Source organism: Malus domestica, chromosome 01, assembly GCF_042453785.1.
Source record: "Malus domestica chromosome 01, GDT2T_hap1".
NCBI lineage: Eukaryota > Viridiplantae > Streptophyta > Magnoliopsida > Rosales > Rosaceae > Malus > Malus domestica.
The window spans coordinates 26710767-26726590 of NC_091661.1; the positions used below are offsets into that span (position 1 = coordinate 26710767).

The window sequence follows — 15824 nt, forward strand, 5'->3', positions numbered from 1 at the left end:
ATGAGAGGGGACAACAAAAGGAAGTGGCTAAATATTTTGTTCAAAATCTTGAATCAAATCACAAAACTTTTATTTTGTTTAATCACTTACCGAATGGGAAATTTAGTGTATTCAGTTTTTCAATCTCAGTTAACATTATTGCATATTATTCCAAAATTATAGTCAGTTAAGCATTCATGCTCCTCACACCCATATGGTTTGAAGGCCGTATATGAGCCATTCCGGCAACATGTTTCATTTTTACAGCTGACTATAATTTGGAATAATATGCAATAATGTTAACTAAGATTGACAAACTTAATACACTAAAATTTCCATTAGGTAAGTGATTAAAAAAATTAAAAGTTTTGTGATTTGATTCAAGATTTTGAACAAAAGATTTAACTGAAGCTTAGCCACTTCCTTTTGTTGTCCCCTATCATTTCTCGTTCTCTTTCATCATAAACTTTTATCTTGGAAAGAAAAAAATCACATCCAAAATCCAATCTAAGGGTTTGGTGCAATTCTCCCAAATTAGCAACATGTTTGTGCTTTCCCTATTTGGGAAGACTCGAAACATTACGATGTTTTGAGTAATAACTAAATTTTGTAAGCTGCCTACCCGAAAAGCAAAGAAAACCAACACAACTAAACCTACTACTATGGTCTCTTACAAACACATTAATCCATCATTAACTTGCTTATTGCAAACAAAGTCGCAAGCTATAAGCACTTTTCCAAACATTTTCGAATAAAAATCCCATCTTTCACAATATCTAAAAACTACAGCTGAAATTCTCCAAAACCCAGCTAAATATTTCAAAAAACAATCAAATATGGAAAAGCATTCATTGCGAACGAAAACATCATTAAAGTTCAAAGCTTTCTACCTTTCATGGCGGTTTCCTTCTGCTCCTCCGCTTCATCTTCCGCTTTTGGCCAGACCCCACTTCTTTGTGGGACCCACCAAACGCAAGCAAGTTCATTGCCACCATCTTCTTCGTTGGTCAAAACTCAAATTCCAAACCCAAAAGTAAAAACCCAACAAAGAGCAAATGCTCGAAACAGTGAAAGGCTTCAGTGCTCCGATGGCAGTATAATTTCGACGGTGCGGTGGGACCAACTATACAAACATACCGGGACCCATCTCATGACGTGGCAAAATCAAAATCCGAGATTTAATCTTAGGCGTACATTCATAGACGTGTGCAGAGGATAAACCCATTTTATTAAGACCCGCCAAAATTAGCCCCCCTCCAACCCATTTGATTCCCGCCATGATAAACTCTCTCTTCGCCTAAAACCCTATCTCCTTTCTCATTTCTCTGCAACCCCATCCCAAAACCCTAAATTCGCCGCGGTGACCCAATACTCAGACTCCAATTCGAAGCCAACCCTCGATTCCGATTGTGAATCGGTGTTCCAGACAGAGAGGGGTCTTAAATTCGACGTCGGCGGGACCTTCTTCCGCCACGAAAGCGCCACCGGCCGCGACCTCGGCGTGCTCGCCGCCGCTCTGTACAAGAAGTCCAAGGGCAAATTGCGAGTTCTCGATGCACTGTGTGGCTGCGGGATTCGGTCTGTTCGGTACCTCGTCGAGGCGGAGGCCGATTTTGTTTTGGCAAATGACGCGAATGATGAGAACAAGAAAGTTATCACGGAGAACTTGTCGCAGGTGGAGAGTGGTTCCGGGGGTGAGGCGAGGTGGGAGGTGTCGCTTACGGATGCGAATCGGATCATGACGGAGTGTAATCTGAAAAGGGATTTCTTTGATTTGATTGACATTGATTCGTTTGGGAGCGATTCGTCGTTTTTGAGGTCGGCGTTTAATGCTTTGAGGTTGAATGGATTGTTGTATGTTACTTCAACTGATGGGTTCTCGTCCGGTGGTCGCAGGCCTCAACAGTGAGTGTCAAATCTAATTTCAAGCAAAATGGTTGTTTCAATTCTCTATTCCTTTAAAGTTTGATGCTCTTCGCAATAACATGTTCATTTCTTGACCAATTGGTATTGCAGCACTAACTGCATTTTTTCTTGATGCGTTCGAATTTGATATCATAATTAATTGGGATTTACAATTGAACGAGAAGTTGGAGACTTTACAATTGAAGGTTGTATTGGTTGATTGCATACAATTCTGATATATTTTACTTTGTTTCTGTAGAACTTTAGCTGCATATGGAGCTTATGTCCGGCCAATGCCATACTCGAATGAGCTCGGTTTGGGAATGCTTATTGGAGGGGCTGTGCGGGAAGCTTCAGTGCTGGGGTATCGAGTTACTCCACTGTTTTCATACTATTCATATCATGGACCAATTTTCAGAGTCATGCTTCGAGTCAATCGGGGAAAGCTTCCTGATAACAAGTAAGGTGGTTGCATGATTTTGTATGTGTGTGAAAGCTGTGTGGTTTATTAGGCCTCTTATGTTGTTGCTGATCAATTTTATACTTTCCAAGTTGCAAGCCACATAAATTTGTATTCTTAACCCCATTACATTTATCTTTGTTTGTTAACTCATTTATGGAGAAGAATCTAGTCTTCAGAAAAAAAACTGAAAATTTGAGAAAAGTTAGACTAAACTTTTATATGGTTGTAAGCTTTGATTAAGACCGTTTCATTGGATTGTACTTAAGTTCACTTCTGAGTTCTGTCCTTTTCTTCTATAATTTTTCGTGCTTGTAGAGTTTCTTCAGATAATTTCCCTTGAGGACTTGGGAATCTTTTCTATTTTTCATCAGTTATTTTGACGATTCCTTTTCCCCTATCCTCATAGCACACATGTCAAAATAGCCCCAAAATACATAATTTTCAGCACTGACAAGGACGTTAAATACAGAGTTCGAGGATGTAACAGATATGGACGAACTCTGCATAAAATTTCAAGCATCTAATTAGCTGGTTTTTTTCTCTTCTGCTGAATACACATCCTGGATTAAGCTCTACTGATCTGTGAGCTATTTCAATTGCTACTCATCTGCTGAAGGTGCCCCGGTCTATCCTTCTATCTCTGTTCTCAGGTTTTTTTTAGCCAACCCATCTCATTCCTCCCCCTCCCTGCACCAAAAACTCATTATTTTAAATTTCTTAGTTTTGCAGGTTCCTAAAACCGTGTAAACATTCACTTGTTGAAATCATCAATGGGAGAGTGTTTGTGTGGGTTTCCTGGGTTGCATTTTTAAAGAGTTGAAAGTCTTACCATTTTATGGAAGATTGTCAAGTGGGGTTATCATATTCCCCTTATTTTCAATCTTCTTCCTCCTCCACTAAGAGCTTGTTGAGGACGATGGATGCAGAAGTGTGGTCCTCTCTAGAACAAAGGACCCAAGAGATTTTACGGACTATTCAACCAAATGTTGAATCTGAGTTGAGGCGGAGGATTTTTACTAATTATGTTCATGGGCTTCTTGTATGTCATTTGCCACCAGAGGTGAGAAGTTCCCCATCTCCCTACTTTCTTTTTTATATTTTTGCTACTTGGCGCGAAGAGAAATCAGCAGTGGTGGATTTTTTATTTTATTCTATTTTTTTTATAACTGTAACCAAGCTTCTTTAAAGTCTGTTCGTGAGGAATTAAAATTGTACTTCATCACATTGCTATAGGTCTGTGCTTCATAATTTTGGGTTCATTGATTACCTCTGTATGTTTTCTAGATTGGTAAATCTCAATGTCTTAAGATGGAAGAATGTCAGTAAAATTAAAATCTATAAAAGGGCCTGGATTTATCTATGTGTATCCATTTCTGTGATTAGATGTATGCTCCCTCCCTAGCATTTCGAAGCATTCCCATTGTTACCTTTATCAATTGGATTCTCTAAGTATAGTCAGCATACCTAGTAATTTATTCGATTTCCTGTTGGCGCGGAAAGAGCTGAGCTACACTATGGAAGTGTGGTTTTTCGTTACAGCCAAACGAAACTAAACAAAGTTTTAGGCGTCAACATGAAGTAACTATTTGACATTGTAGCATGTCTGGATAATGAAATTGGTATCTCTTATCTGTTACAAAAAGAGCACAGAGTCATTCCTTAGATTTTGCTGATGTCTTCGATGCCACTGCCACATGACCTAGTGTCGTATGTCCAGCTTTCAATGTCATCTTGGAGGGTTTTGTATTTCATTTTTATTACAAGTTGTATTCATAGGTTCTAGTTCTGTGAAAGTCTGACCTATCTTCATAGAACTTATTTATGCAGCTTCCATAACATTAAGCATCCAGTACGTTAACTGTTTGTGTTGGATATGCTTTTAGGGTTTGGCATGGAGGTGTTGGATATGCTTTTAGGGTTTTCCGCTTTTTTCTTTCTTGATCAATACATAATGTACGTGGCCATTCATTTTGGAATCTGATTGTCACTCAAATCTGAAATCCACGTGTTTCATTCCGTGGACCTGAAATTAATATAATTGAGAGACACAGGATTTCGATGTTTTAACTTCTAACTGCTATTTGCAATAAGAAAACTCTACTGGGGGAATCTTTGATTGATTCATTACAATTATTGTATGCTGCTATTTTAATATGCCTAAATTAATGTGAGCTTGTGGAACAGCTTGCGTTACAGTTCTACTCCTTTGGCTCATTCCCGTTGAAGGCCTATCTTCCTGATGGAGATATTGATTTGACTGCTCTCTGCCGTCCAAACTTGATGGAGGGGCTTGCTCGTAAAATCTGTGCGATCCTCAGGAGTCGTCAACCACAGGACTCCGAGTTCCAGATTAAGGATGTCCATTACATTCGCGCACGGGTTGAGATTTCTTAGCTCCTTTTATCCTTTCCAATAATTGATCTGCATGTTTACTATATTTTTGGTTACATATTACATGTATCCTTTTTAGTATTTTCCTCCCTCATTCTTGATTGTCTGTTATTTCAGTTATTCGCATTAAGGGCTATTTACCCCTTTACTTTCACAAATGAAAATGTCCAAAAGCGAAAAGTTTGTCAATTCTTTCTTTTCTTCTCATTACAGTGCTAAGCATGAGGGCCACATCCTATCTCCATATCTTGAAATTAGACCAACATTAGTACTCTAGACCCCAATGACTTATGACCCTTGTTATGTTGGATTTTTCTCCATCTTGACAAGTGGTGATTCCCAAAAGTGTGTGATAAAATGAAGAAATATCTACTCAATCAATCCTCGCACCCTGGTACCACATCAACCAAGGCTACACCTGTAAAAAGCACATCATATGTGTGCATGCCTAACACCTGTTTGGCACTTAAAAGACAGCTTATTAGTTTATGTTCAGAGTATAAAGACTTCTGCCTTGTTCTCATGAGTGGTTTTTATCCGCTCCCACTGTTGAAATTCTTATTAGGTTGTGAGAACTTCAACGAAAAGTTAATTTCGTGCTTATGAGCCTGAACCATTAATGTTCAGTTCTGATATAGAAAGGGTGAATAAGTTTGTAAACGTATGGATCGTGCATGCTAATTGTGATATAATTATTTTCCATTTATTAGAAAATTGTGTGAACGGGTTGATTTAGTACATTCCAGGAAAATGGATAACTCAAACAGAAAGATGGGGGATGATCAGGGGATGCGCACAAGGAAAACCAGAAATTGACAAAGATGGCATACATCGCAACCTCAAGATTCAAATTTAAGAATTGAGATCAAAAGCCCATTGCTCCACCTCCTCTTCCTCTTCTCCTCCTTGATATCCTCTATCCTACTTCCTGACTTTGCTCAATGTCACCTTCTCTTGGACTTATTTCTTCTATCCTCAAGCTACTGCTAAGCCAAACTGTTTGGATTTATTTTTTATCTGAAATTTTATTTTTGGTGGTTTCTGTTTAATGTGAAATATTTATTGGATTGGTAGACAAATTATTTTAATGCTTTTGTCATAGTTTAAGGGAAGCATTTTCACTGCCTCAGTTGCTTTTTTTGTCTTAATAAATCAATCATGTTGCATAAAGGAGGTATTATCATTTCTTAACTTTAAAGGGGGGGATCCACTGTACTTTTTTGATATCGTTCTTGCTGGAATTTTGGGTGGTAGGTTAAGGTCGTAAAATTCTTTGTGAATAACATGGCAATTGATATTTCCTTCAATCAGACGGCCGGCCTCAATACACTGTGCTTTCTGGAGCAGGTTAAAATCTTAACCCTTGATAATATGAAGCTATTACTTAGAGTACTAACTAGCATTCTTAAAAGCTTTCCTTCAGCTAGCTTGATTTTTTTTACAAGCTTAGTTAATTTCGTACTAATAATTGTAAATATAAACTTAGCTGCACTTGTAATTTTTGCAGTTAATTACTTTGAACTTCTTCTGTATAAGTTAACATGCTTCACTTCAACTTTTGGTTCTGATCTGTTGGCAGGTTTGAAGTTGGCTTATCCCCAATTTTTTGTCGCTTTCTTTGCTTAGCTCCCCATTTACATAGACAATGTTTTGATGGTTCAGTTAATGTAGTCAGCTCCATCTGATTTTTTTTTTTTGTCGTTTTCATTCACTATAGCCGACCCCACTTAGTGGGAAAAGGCTTTGTTGTTGTTGTTGTTGTTGTTTTCATTCACATAAATGATTATTGTTCTACATGGAAACATCTTAATTTTTCTGGGATAGTGGTAAACCAACAAACAATTTAACATGTCGAAGATCTTGAGTTCGAATCCCTCCAGCTTAAGCTTTTTGGCTCTTCAGTAGCGGAGGAGACTCATCTGAACAGCTTAATCTTTTTGTAGTAGTCGTAAACCAACAAAATATCTACACTTGGCAATACTTAATAACAACAAAACTTATTAACATGCACACACGCGCGCCACACACACACACACACACACTCTCTCTCTCTCTCACTCTCTCATTTGAAAATTTTAATGTTCCTCTTTAACTGACATGCCTGGTGCTTTATACAGGTTGACCAACTGATCGGAAAAGACCATCTTTACAAAAAGAGTATTATCTTAACCAAAGCTTGGTGCTACTATGAGAGTCGAATTCTTGGGGCCCAATATGGCCTGATTGCATCATATGGACTGGAAACATTGGTGTTATTTATCATCAATCGCTTTCATTCATCGCTCCGTGGTCCGTTAGAGGTATTTCTTTTGTTTTGTTTCTTCAGTTCAGCAGTCACATTTACATCTGTAAGTGCTCAAACAAGACTTTGAAATTGTATGAACAGGTCCTGCATAGGTTTTTGGAATACTATAGCACATTTGATTGGGGCAACTATGGTATCAGTATAAATGGTCCATTTGCCTTATCTTCCCTTCCTGAAATCATAGGTAATTTATGCTCAAATATGTGAATGTGTAACTGATCTGTTTACTCATTGATTAGAATCTTTTATCTGTATTATTTGCGACAGTGACACCCCAAAACGAGGGGGAAGAATTTCTCCTGAGCGAGGAGTTTGTAAGAGAGTGCAGGCTGGTGTTTCCAGATCCAGCTGTGGCAAACGCAGCTAGAGTTGATGAATTCCAAATTAAGTTCCTCAACATAGTGGATCCTCTAAAGGACAACAACAATCTAGGCTGTAGCGTCAGTAAAGGTACTCGACCACTTCACCTGCTGGATCAGTTTTTTGTTCACTCTCTTAAAAAAAAAAAACATTTTTGTTCACTCATTTTGAGATGACTGAATTTGCAATATACTGTATTATCCCTGGTAAATGAAAGTGGGAATATCTATTCTTCCTCCATCATCGTTAATGTGATAAACTTGAAGCAGAATATTAGTGAATAACAAAGTCGCAACAGATATGTTTGTATCATTTAAAGGTTTCTCCATTGTGACCAAAAGGCCATAGGTTCAGGCAACAGAAAGGTTGCTCCTTTGTGACCAAAAGGTCACAGGTTCGAATCGTGGAAACAGCCTCTTTGCAACGCAAGGGTAAGGCTGTGTACGATAGATGTTCCCTCCCTGACCCTCACAAAGCGGGGAGCCTTGTTAGCTTGGGGTCGCCTTTTTTTATTTAAAGCATGTTCAAGGAGAGATTTAAGTATATCATACTATTAACATTTTTACGCATGAAGCTGTTATTTTAAGAGTTTAATCTATGTGCCCTTATGCCGAAAATGTTTGTAGAGTAGATTATAGTTACCTTGATAATTGGCATAACTATCCAATAATTAAATTAGTAGACAAAATCTTGTATTTAAGACAATGACGTTTTCTTAATAAGGTATGATTTACAAAGCATAAATTTGGTATATTTTTAATAATCTTTAATTCATATAGATTTCCATTTTTTTTAAATCTCTTATTCAAAGTGCTTACTTTCCGTTCTAGTGTATGTCTATTTCTTACCCGTTCTGTATGCTAATTAGCTGACATGCTGAACCACCTAATCTTCTCCAGGAAACTTCTGTCGTATAAGATCTGCTTTTTCCCTTGGGGTTAAAAAATTTCGAGAAGTATTAATGCTACCAGGTGAACGCAGAGGCATGGCACTTGACAAATTCTTCGCGACCACTCTAGATAGGAATGGGGGTGGACAGAGAGCAGATCTGGCAACTCCTGTCCCTGGATTTGGTACTGGAACATCTGAAAAATCTGACCTCACTGGGGACTACGAAGAATATTGTGATAGCCTGTTGTCTGCAAATGCATATCAGTTTTCTATTACACACAACAGTGCTCCACCTTTTGAAGCCGATGACATGAGCAAATGGAATGCCCTGGTTCATACGGCTCAACAAGATGGGAATGTCATTTTTCAAATGGCAGAAAATGCAGACCAAATCTTTTCATGTCGCCTTCCTCACCGGGTATATTGAATTCAACTCAATTCTTTAGTTCAAATTAAAATTTTAGATACTGCTGATCTCTTCTTCCTCTTTTGTTTCAACTTTGGACTGTAAAAGATGACTGACTGGCTTTCTTATCCCAAAATAAAATACTTCAGGTAATGCAGAATCAAAATAATTCCACCAATGTGCCTCCAAGAGCGAGGGGAAAAGTCCCGGAGTCTAGCAGCTGCGGTCTGAGGATGAAATCACTTCAAAAGACTAACCAAGTTGAGGTTTCCATCAAAGCAGGCCCGAGTGAAAATGCTCCTTGGTTTAAATTTTTACCTGAAGAACAAAATGATTCCACCAATGTGTCTCCAAGAGCGAGGGGAAAGATCCCGGAGTCTAGCAGCCGTTGTCCAAGGATGAAATTGCCTCAAAAGACTAACCAAGTTGAGGTTTCCACCGAAGCAGGCCCAAGTGAAAATGCTCCCCAGTTTAAATTTTCACCTGAAGAATTCCCACAGCTTCCTGGCACTCAAATGCCTTCATCATCAGATGTACATCAATCTGCTCAGACTGAATTGGCATCTCCTCCAGCCAAGGAATTCCCACAGGTTACCGCAGCGACGTAAGGCCATTTTCATCTCTTGAGAGTTTCTTGCCATATTTAAGATAGCAACTGATGTACCCTTTTAAATGGTTAACTCTGCAGGATTTGCTTTAAGAGGTTCAAGCTAGACAATGATAATGACTTCCCCCCCTTGACCTAATGGCGGCACCGAGGTGGCAAATGTGGATTAGCTCAGTTGACCAGCACAATGTGTCTACCCCTTTGAGTCCGATCTCAAATCCTTTTGAAGTTTAAATAAAAAACGCTGAGACATCAATTTCGTTTTGTGTTTCCGATTTCGCTATTTGAACTTGTGCATAAATGTTGAAGTTTTCCTTTGGTTTCTGGTTACTGAGATATTATCCTATAAATGTTGAATGTTGGAGTTTCACATTTAGGTATCATTATTTCAACAGCTGATGGTTCCGAATAAGTACGCAGTCATATACAAACTGCGGTACGATACTTTTATGTGAGCAACATACATTACAGATAGGCACTTCGATCGTCGCCAAGTTCTGCAAAACCCTAGAGATTTACAGCCGTGAACTGTTGCAGACAACGGTTGTGATGCGTTAACAGATGGACGCCGCCTTTTGCTGGAACCATTTTAAGGCTAAGCTATATTTCTGAGCGAGGTGGTATGGGGAGTAAAAATGTACATCAGGCAGTCGTGAGCGTCAACTTGAGCACCAAATGATGATACTGCATCGACCGCTACTTCCTTGTGCTGCAGGAAATTTGGATGCCATATAAGCATGAAACGAATAAGTTCATAGAAGGAGAATGAAACGAATTAAAGCTGTCAATGGATGAAATTGTTATACGTCGTATAGGTCAGTTTCGTTACCTGCCACAAATCTCTCACTGAGACACTAATGCCGGATTTGAGTCCAAGTGCTTCCCATGTAGCTGTTATGGTATTTGCTTTCGAGCAACGGTTCCAGAGAACAACGGCCCATCGATAGCCTGATAGAGGACCTGCCCAAACCTGGAAAACAGAATTATCACCAAAGTTTTAACGAAACAGTTGATATACAACAGGCTTATGTTAAAGATCCAAAAGATGTAACGAACTTCTCCCTTGGCTCGTAATGATATATGCGAAGGGAGATATATTCTGTCAGAGTACCATAGATACTAAATCTATCAACCAGATATACAAATTTTATCCTATCAAGTTTCGACTAAGCAATCACTACAACTTTGTACAGCACAAGAAAGGGGGGAAAACCTGATAGCAGCCATCTGGTCCAGAAACATTAACCTTCCTTCCCTGAACCCCAAGTGGATCTGCAAAAACAAAAACATTCCTCTTTTAGTTTCAGAACTTCATAGTTCAAAAGACTGATATGGCAAAAATGATACTTTCAACCGAACCGATTAGCACCAAATTTTCACCTTGGTTTACAGCAATAACCTCCTCATTGCTTAGAATCTCAAATGTTTCTGCAGTCATGTTTCTCACATCGCAACCAATCAAAAGAGGGGCCTGGATATTCGAACGCCCAATTCTCAGTATGTGAAGAACTAGAAAGTATATGAATCGAGCCAAGGACAAAACAGTTCATATGCAACATGTATTATGATGCCCCTTGTGCAAGATAGAATTGAACTAAATTCGTTATATGGACCGCAGAACAAATAAAAGCCATTATGACTTACGAAAATGATACTTTTACTCAGACTAGACAGCGTGGTCAAAACTGATATTAAATATGAAATAAAGCAGCCGAGAGAAAACAAGTAGCTTCTTTGAACTGCTCATATAAGATTATTTTTGTGACACAACTATGCAAGACAATGGATGAAGGTTCGATCTGAATTATGGGAGCGACATGCCAGGAAGAAAGGAGCAGAAGTTTAAGGACCTTCATCAAAGCCCAGATGCTAAAATGAGAACGGTACTCCTGGTAAGTCATGCCTCCATTGCCAACTTCCAACATATCGGGATCTGCCCAAAATAAAAAGATGGGGCATGAAAAATAAATCACAGTTGGAGTACTGATACCTAATATCTATGCCTGTTTCGAAAAGCTCATGTTTATACCATTCCATCCACCAGGTCCTGCATATGCTGCCCACTTGTCATTCAAATCAGCAATTGCTGTCATGCTAAATAACATAAGAACAGACAACACTGAAGATTTTATTAAGAGTAAAACTGCAGGATCATGTATATAAAACCTTGCAGCCAAATAATAACAGCAAGAAAGAATGATGGACAACAAATGTGAGACATTCTTGTACAATTTCTACAATTTCTGAAATAAATGCACATATATGAACGATCAACTTGGAAGTTACAAAGCACTTTTAAGGGTCCTCTAAGGTGAAAGCATATACCACAAACCATTTCTGAGGGTTTACTACAAAATTACAAATGATGGTTTCAGTGTGTGCAAGTAGAACTATGATGTAACCCCAGACACTGAAGTTACTGTCCAAGTTAATGGATGAAGAGTTATAACCTCGCCCAACTATCATTGATGTCGTCTGTAGTACGCCAACTATTTCCGAGCTTGCCAGCCCATAAAGCAGGGTCGTCAACACCCCTGTCAAATAAAGAATTTATGAATCAGGATTTCCATAAACTTAAAGTGAACTAATCCAAATATTATAACACAGATCAATAAACTGGATTACCATTCACAAATCGAATAGAAAATTGTGCGTCCAGACACATTTAGGGCCTCACGCATTGGTGGGTATCTGGAAAGTATGAAACCACATCAAATAAATTTATAGCTACTGAATGCAATACCCTCGCAATTAAAGTTGAGAGTAAGAATAGCCAATACCGTTCCTTTGGTGGGATCCCCAGGTTATAACAGTTGTCATACTTCAGATAATCCACACCCTAAAAATACAACATTACTCCTTGATTATAAATAATATCGTAAGAAAAGGAATGGCTATAATTCCAAAATAATAATTCTCAACAAAACTCATGCATCCCAAACTTTGATTGCAAAAAATTGTTGAGCGGAGATAAGGGGAAAAGATTACATACTGTCAAATATTTGAGCAACTCCACTTTTTTGCAAACATTGATTAAGTCTATTAACATTGAGAGTAATCAAAATAGAAGGCTTTAAATTTAGTAGTAATGAGCTCACAGGTGAATCTGTTCTACTTGTATTTCAGTCTTTGACTTACAAAAGCAATATAAAATGCAGAAACAGTGCACTATGAATGCCCGCTAAACCAAATATAGACATTCAACAAAAATTGAATCGAGGAAACAGAAACTAACCCAAGAAGCAAACAGCTTTGCATCATCACTTTCATGATAAAGTGATCCAGGTCGAACTTGACATGTAAAAGCCCTACAAAATAGAATCAGTGGGAAGTAGTCAGGAAACTGTACTGAGTATAACACAATTCATATTGAAATAAAAATACATAGAGTTTCATTCATTCTACCCAGCGTCAGAATAAATTCCAAGCTTGAGTCCTTTTCCATGTATATAATCAGCAAGTGCTTTAATTCCCGATGGAAATGCTTTAGGATCCGGGACCAATTGACCCTGAAACAAGAACAGTTCGAAATTCAAAAATTAAGCATACATCAAATGATCAAATTCACAATTTTACAAGGACGTGGATTTCCATGCTAGAACCTCTATCGGAAAATTTATATTCTTCCATGTTTGTGCGCATATATCGGTAGAGTGGAGAAGAACTTATAGCTACTGGACAGAGATATGATTTTGAAAAGTTGCACTTAAATAATTTAAAGCAAAAGTGCCTTCATATACAATGAAGACGGGTATTCCCCAGAGACCACAAATTATAGAGATAGTGAGAAATATATCTTGGTTAAGTAATGCAATTCAACTGACCTCAGAATTTCGTGTTGGACACCAGCAATCATCTGCATATATTGACATTGCATTACATCGTAAGTATAAGCAAGTGTTAAGTTTACTAAATACTTAAGGTTTGCCAGAATGATACCTATATTGACATACACATAGCCCAAATCAGCTAAGCCAGTTGAGATGAGCGCATCAGCTGTCCATCATCAAAATACATGTTAGTACTTTCACAAAATTCGATTGCGGATGAAGAAATGTTATACTTCATTGAACTGATCGAATCATAATGGTCATTTTCCCCAATTAATATAAGCATATTTCACCATGTGCCGGATACACCGGCACAAAACCAACCATTGATGCAATAAGGAAATGCAACGAATGATCTATAAATGGTATCGGAGCAGAATCAATCGCAACGAAAGGAGATGAACAATGAAAGCACAAAATTTACCGGTTTCTTTGATCACGGTTTCATCAATATTGCAAGCAAAGAAATTCCAGCTATTCCACCTGCCCACATATAGTACAATACTCAATTAACACAATTACAATGTCAAGAAGTGAAATTCCCTTCATGTATCCAAAAACAAGTAAACCACCAAAAGGGTAACTATAAAGCTGTAATTCCAAGCTACCCAATTCCAAAAACCCACAAAAATTTCCAATTGACACATAAAGATTTAATTTTTTCCATCAAAAACAAACAATCCAAAAAGTGGGTAGGAGTAAGCAGACGAAGAAAGAACAGACTTCAAAGACTACAAGTTAGAGAGACAGAGAGAAAGAGAGAGAGAGGAACCCCATCTGAGGCGTTTGAGCCAAGCCGTTGTTGAGCTGCAAAATCCCATACTTGGAAGTATCAAAAATCCGATTAAATGTTGGTCTTTTAATACTGGGCTTCTCCTGGGTTTGCAGGACAGGCGTTAATCTGACTGCAACTGCCAAGGAGACAACCGATAGAGAGAGAATCAGAGTGTAGAGAGAGAGAGTGATCTTCCTCTTCGCCATCGTTGAATGAATGCTCTGTTTTTTTTCCCTTCCTCTATCTTCTTTTGGCTTTTTTAAAACTGAGAGTCCGTGAATCGGAAGGAACCCAGAATATTAGACAAAGAATGAAAATAGCGACGTGGGATATCAGAGCAAACACCCGCCAATTTGTTATTGGTAATATTAGGAAATTAAATTTGTAGATTATTTATAAATTAAATTGTTATCAATAGAATATAAACATGTTTATCAACATTTATAATAATTCAATCATTAATTTTTAATTTATCAATTTTTTTTCTACAAATTTAGTCTCTAGCATTACTTATTTTTCATTTATTTTCAAAAAACAAAAATGTCAATCTTACCACATTTATTAGTGAGAGATTTTTTAGTGTACCAAAAGTATAATTCGGTACACTTCAATATCATAATACAAGTAGTTAGATATTTGAAGAAAAGAATTTTAATCACTTATTTTATGCCACTTGATGTACATAGTCGTAATTTCAGTACACCTGAAAATTTTCTCTACTAATAAAATGAGATACTTATGTTAGTGAGCTCTGTTTCTATTAAAAATATAGTACAAATAGGATATGAAATTGTAGTAATTATACCTTTACTCTCCTTTTATTACAAATTAAATAATTATATTATGTTACTAGTGTATTGAAAGGTTAAACTCAAGTCTCTTTCTCAGAATAGATAATATATTTTATTAAAAAAAAATTATTGAATTATTCTCGAAGAATCAAGCAACAATTAAGGCTTATCCTCTAATTGTCATGTCATGAGTCATCATCTCATTTTTGGATTTACGTATTTTTTTATTATTCATATCAAATTATGATTTTGATCTTTGTAATTAGGGTGAAGTTGTTTTTGGGTTTCTTTAGTTTTGCAATTGACTCGTGTGTGTTGTTACATTTTTTTTTTTAACTACCCCACCCTTACCCACACCCTCACCACTAGGCCAGTGGTGAATTGCGATTGAAAAGGCAAATTTCAATTGTTACATGTGACAATTGAAAAGAAAATTCAACGTTACTTTATATAAGTTATTTTTGCATATACGTGAATTGCGATTTGCAGCAAATGAAAAAAAATGTAATGTTAGGAAGATTAAATTTGTAGATAAAAGTTGTAAACTAAATGATGTGTCATCAATATAAAATGTGCACGTTTATCAACCGTTAATCAATAATTCAATCGTCAAGATGAAGTTTATCTACAAATTTAATATCTCTAGCATTACCTGAAAAAAAAAATAATGAATCCATAAAGATGAAGTTTTTCTTTTAAGTGTAGAACTACGTTACAAACATGTCATTTGGAGATGACATCAAGTCATTGACCATATGGCACTTGATAAGCATAAGATGGTAAACAAGTAAAGCTTTCGACCAAAAAGAAAAAGTAAAGTGAAGCCTTGTTCTCCACTTAATTATCTGCTAATTTTTCAAAGGGTGGCAATGGATAGAGATTACTTGCAAAGCTTTCCCTTTTTTTTTTTTTTTTTTTTTTTTTCGGAAACTACTTGCAAAGCTTCTAAAACCAAGGTCTAATAGACTAATTGACTGACGGCTAGGTTGTACAGTTTTGTTAGTTAGGGCACCAAGCAGCTGCGCCTACACATTCATCTTTCTTGATTTCAAAACTAACTTACTTTAGTCACTTAGTATTATGGTCTGATGGTATTTCTCTTCATTTAGAGGTAAGGGGTC

The 15824-nt window shown here is 37.3% G+C and overlaps 3 protein-coding genes across 7 annotated transcripts; 2 read left to right on the top strand and 1 right to left on the bottom strand.

The window, feature by feature from the left end:
• Positions 1 to 874: 874 nt before the first annotated feature.
• LOC103438311 (tRNA (guanine(26)-N(2))-dimethyltransferase-like) lies at positions 875 to 2348 on the top strand. The gene is made up of 3 exons (XM_029106491.1): positions 875 to 1087; positions 1229 to 1884; positions 2144 to 2348. Exons 1-3 carry the CDS (start codon positions 875 to 877, stop codon positions 2346 to 2348), a joined length of 1074 nt encoding a protein of 357 aa, XP_028962324.1.
• Positions 2202 to 9679, top strand: LOC103437981 (uncharacterized). Of its 5 annotated transcripts, none has more exons than XM_029102285.2 (10): positions 2819 to 2963; positions 3069 to 3407; positions 4532 to 4726; positions 5993 to 6085; positions 6856 to 7038; positions 7125 to 7227; positions 7311 to 7493; positions 8303 to 8712; positions 8850 to 9304; positions 9389 to 9679. In XM_029102285.2, exons 2-10 carry the CDS (start codon positions 3183 to 3185, stop codon positions 9444 to 9446), a joined length of 1905 nt encoding a protein of 634 aa, XP_028958118.1. In that variant the 5' UTR covers positions 2819 to 2963; positions 3069 to 3182; the 3' UTR covers positions 9447 to 9679. The 5 variants fall into 5 exon arrangements, with proteins under 5 accessions (XP_017189012.2, XP_028958118.1, XP_070675823.1 ...); XM_029102273.2 differs by having other exon boundaries at positions 2881 to 2997; XM_070819720.1 differs by having other exon boundaries at positions 2897 to 2963; positions 3077 to 3407.
• LOC103437970 (alpha-galactosidase 3-like) lies at positions 9654 to 14254 on the bottom strand. The gene is made up of 15 exons (XM_008376508.4): positions 13910 to 14254; positions 13562 to 13620; positions 13247 to 13303; positions 13132 to 13163; positions 12713 to 12816; positions 12543 to 12615; positions 12088 to 12146; positions 11933 to 11998; positions 11758 to 11841; positions 11337 to 11401; positions 11158 to 11240; positions 10688 to 10778; positions 10521 to 10579; positions 10137 to 10277; positions 9654 to 10016 (listed from the first exon to the last, which is right to left on the bottom strand). Exons 1-15 carry the CDS (start codon positions 14116 to 14118, stop codon positions 9903 to 9905), a joined length of 1296 nt encoding a protein of 431 aa, XP_008374730.2. The 5' UTR covers positions 14119 to 14254; the 3' UTR covers positions 9654 to 9902.
• Positions 14255 to 15824: the final 1570 nt, after the last annotated feature.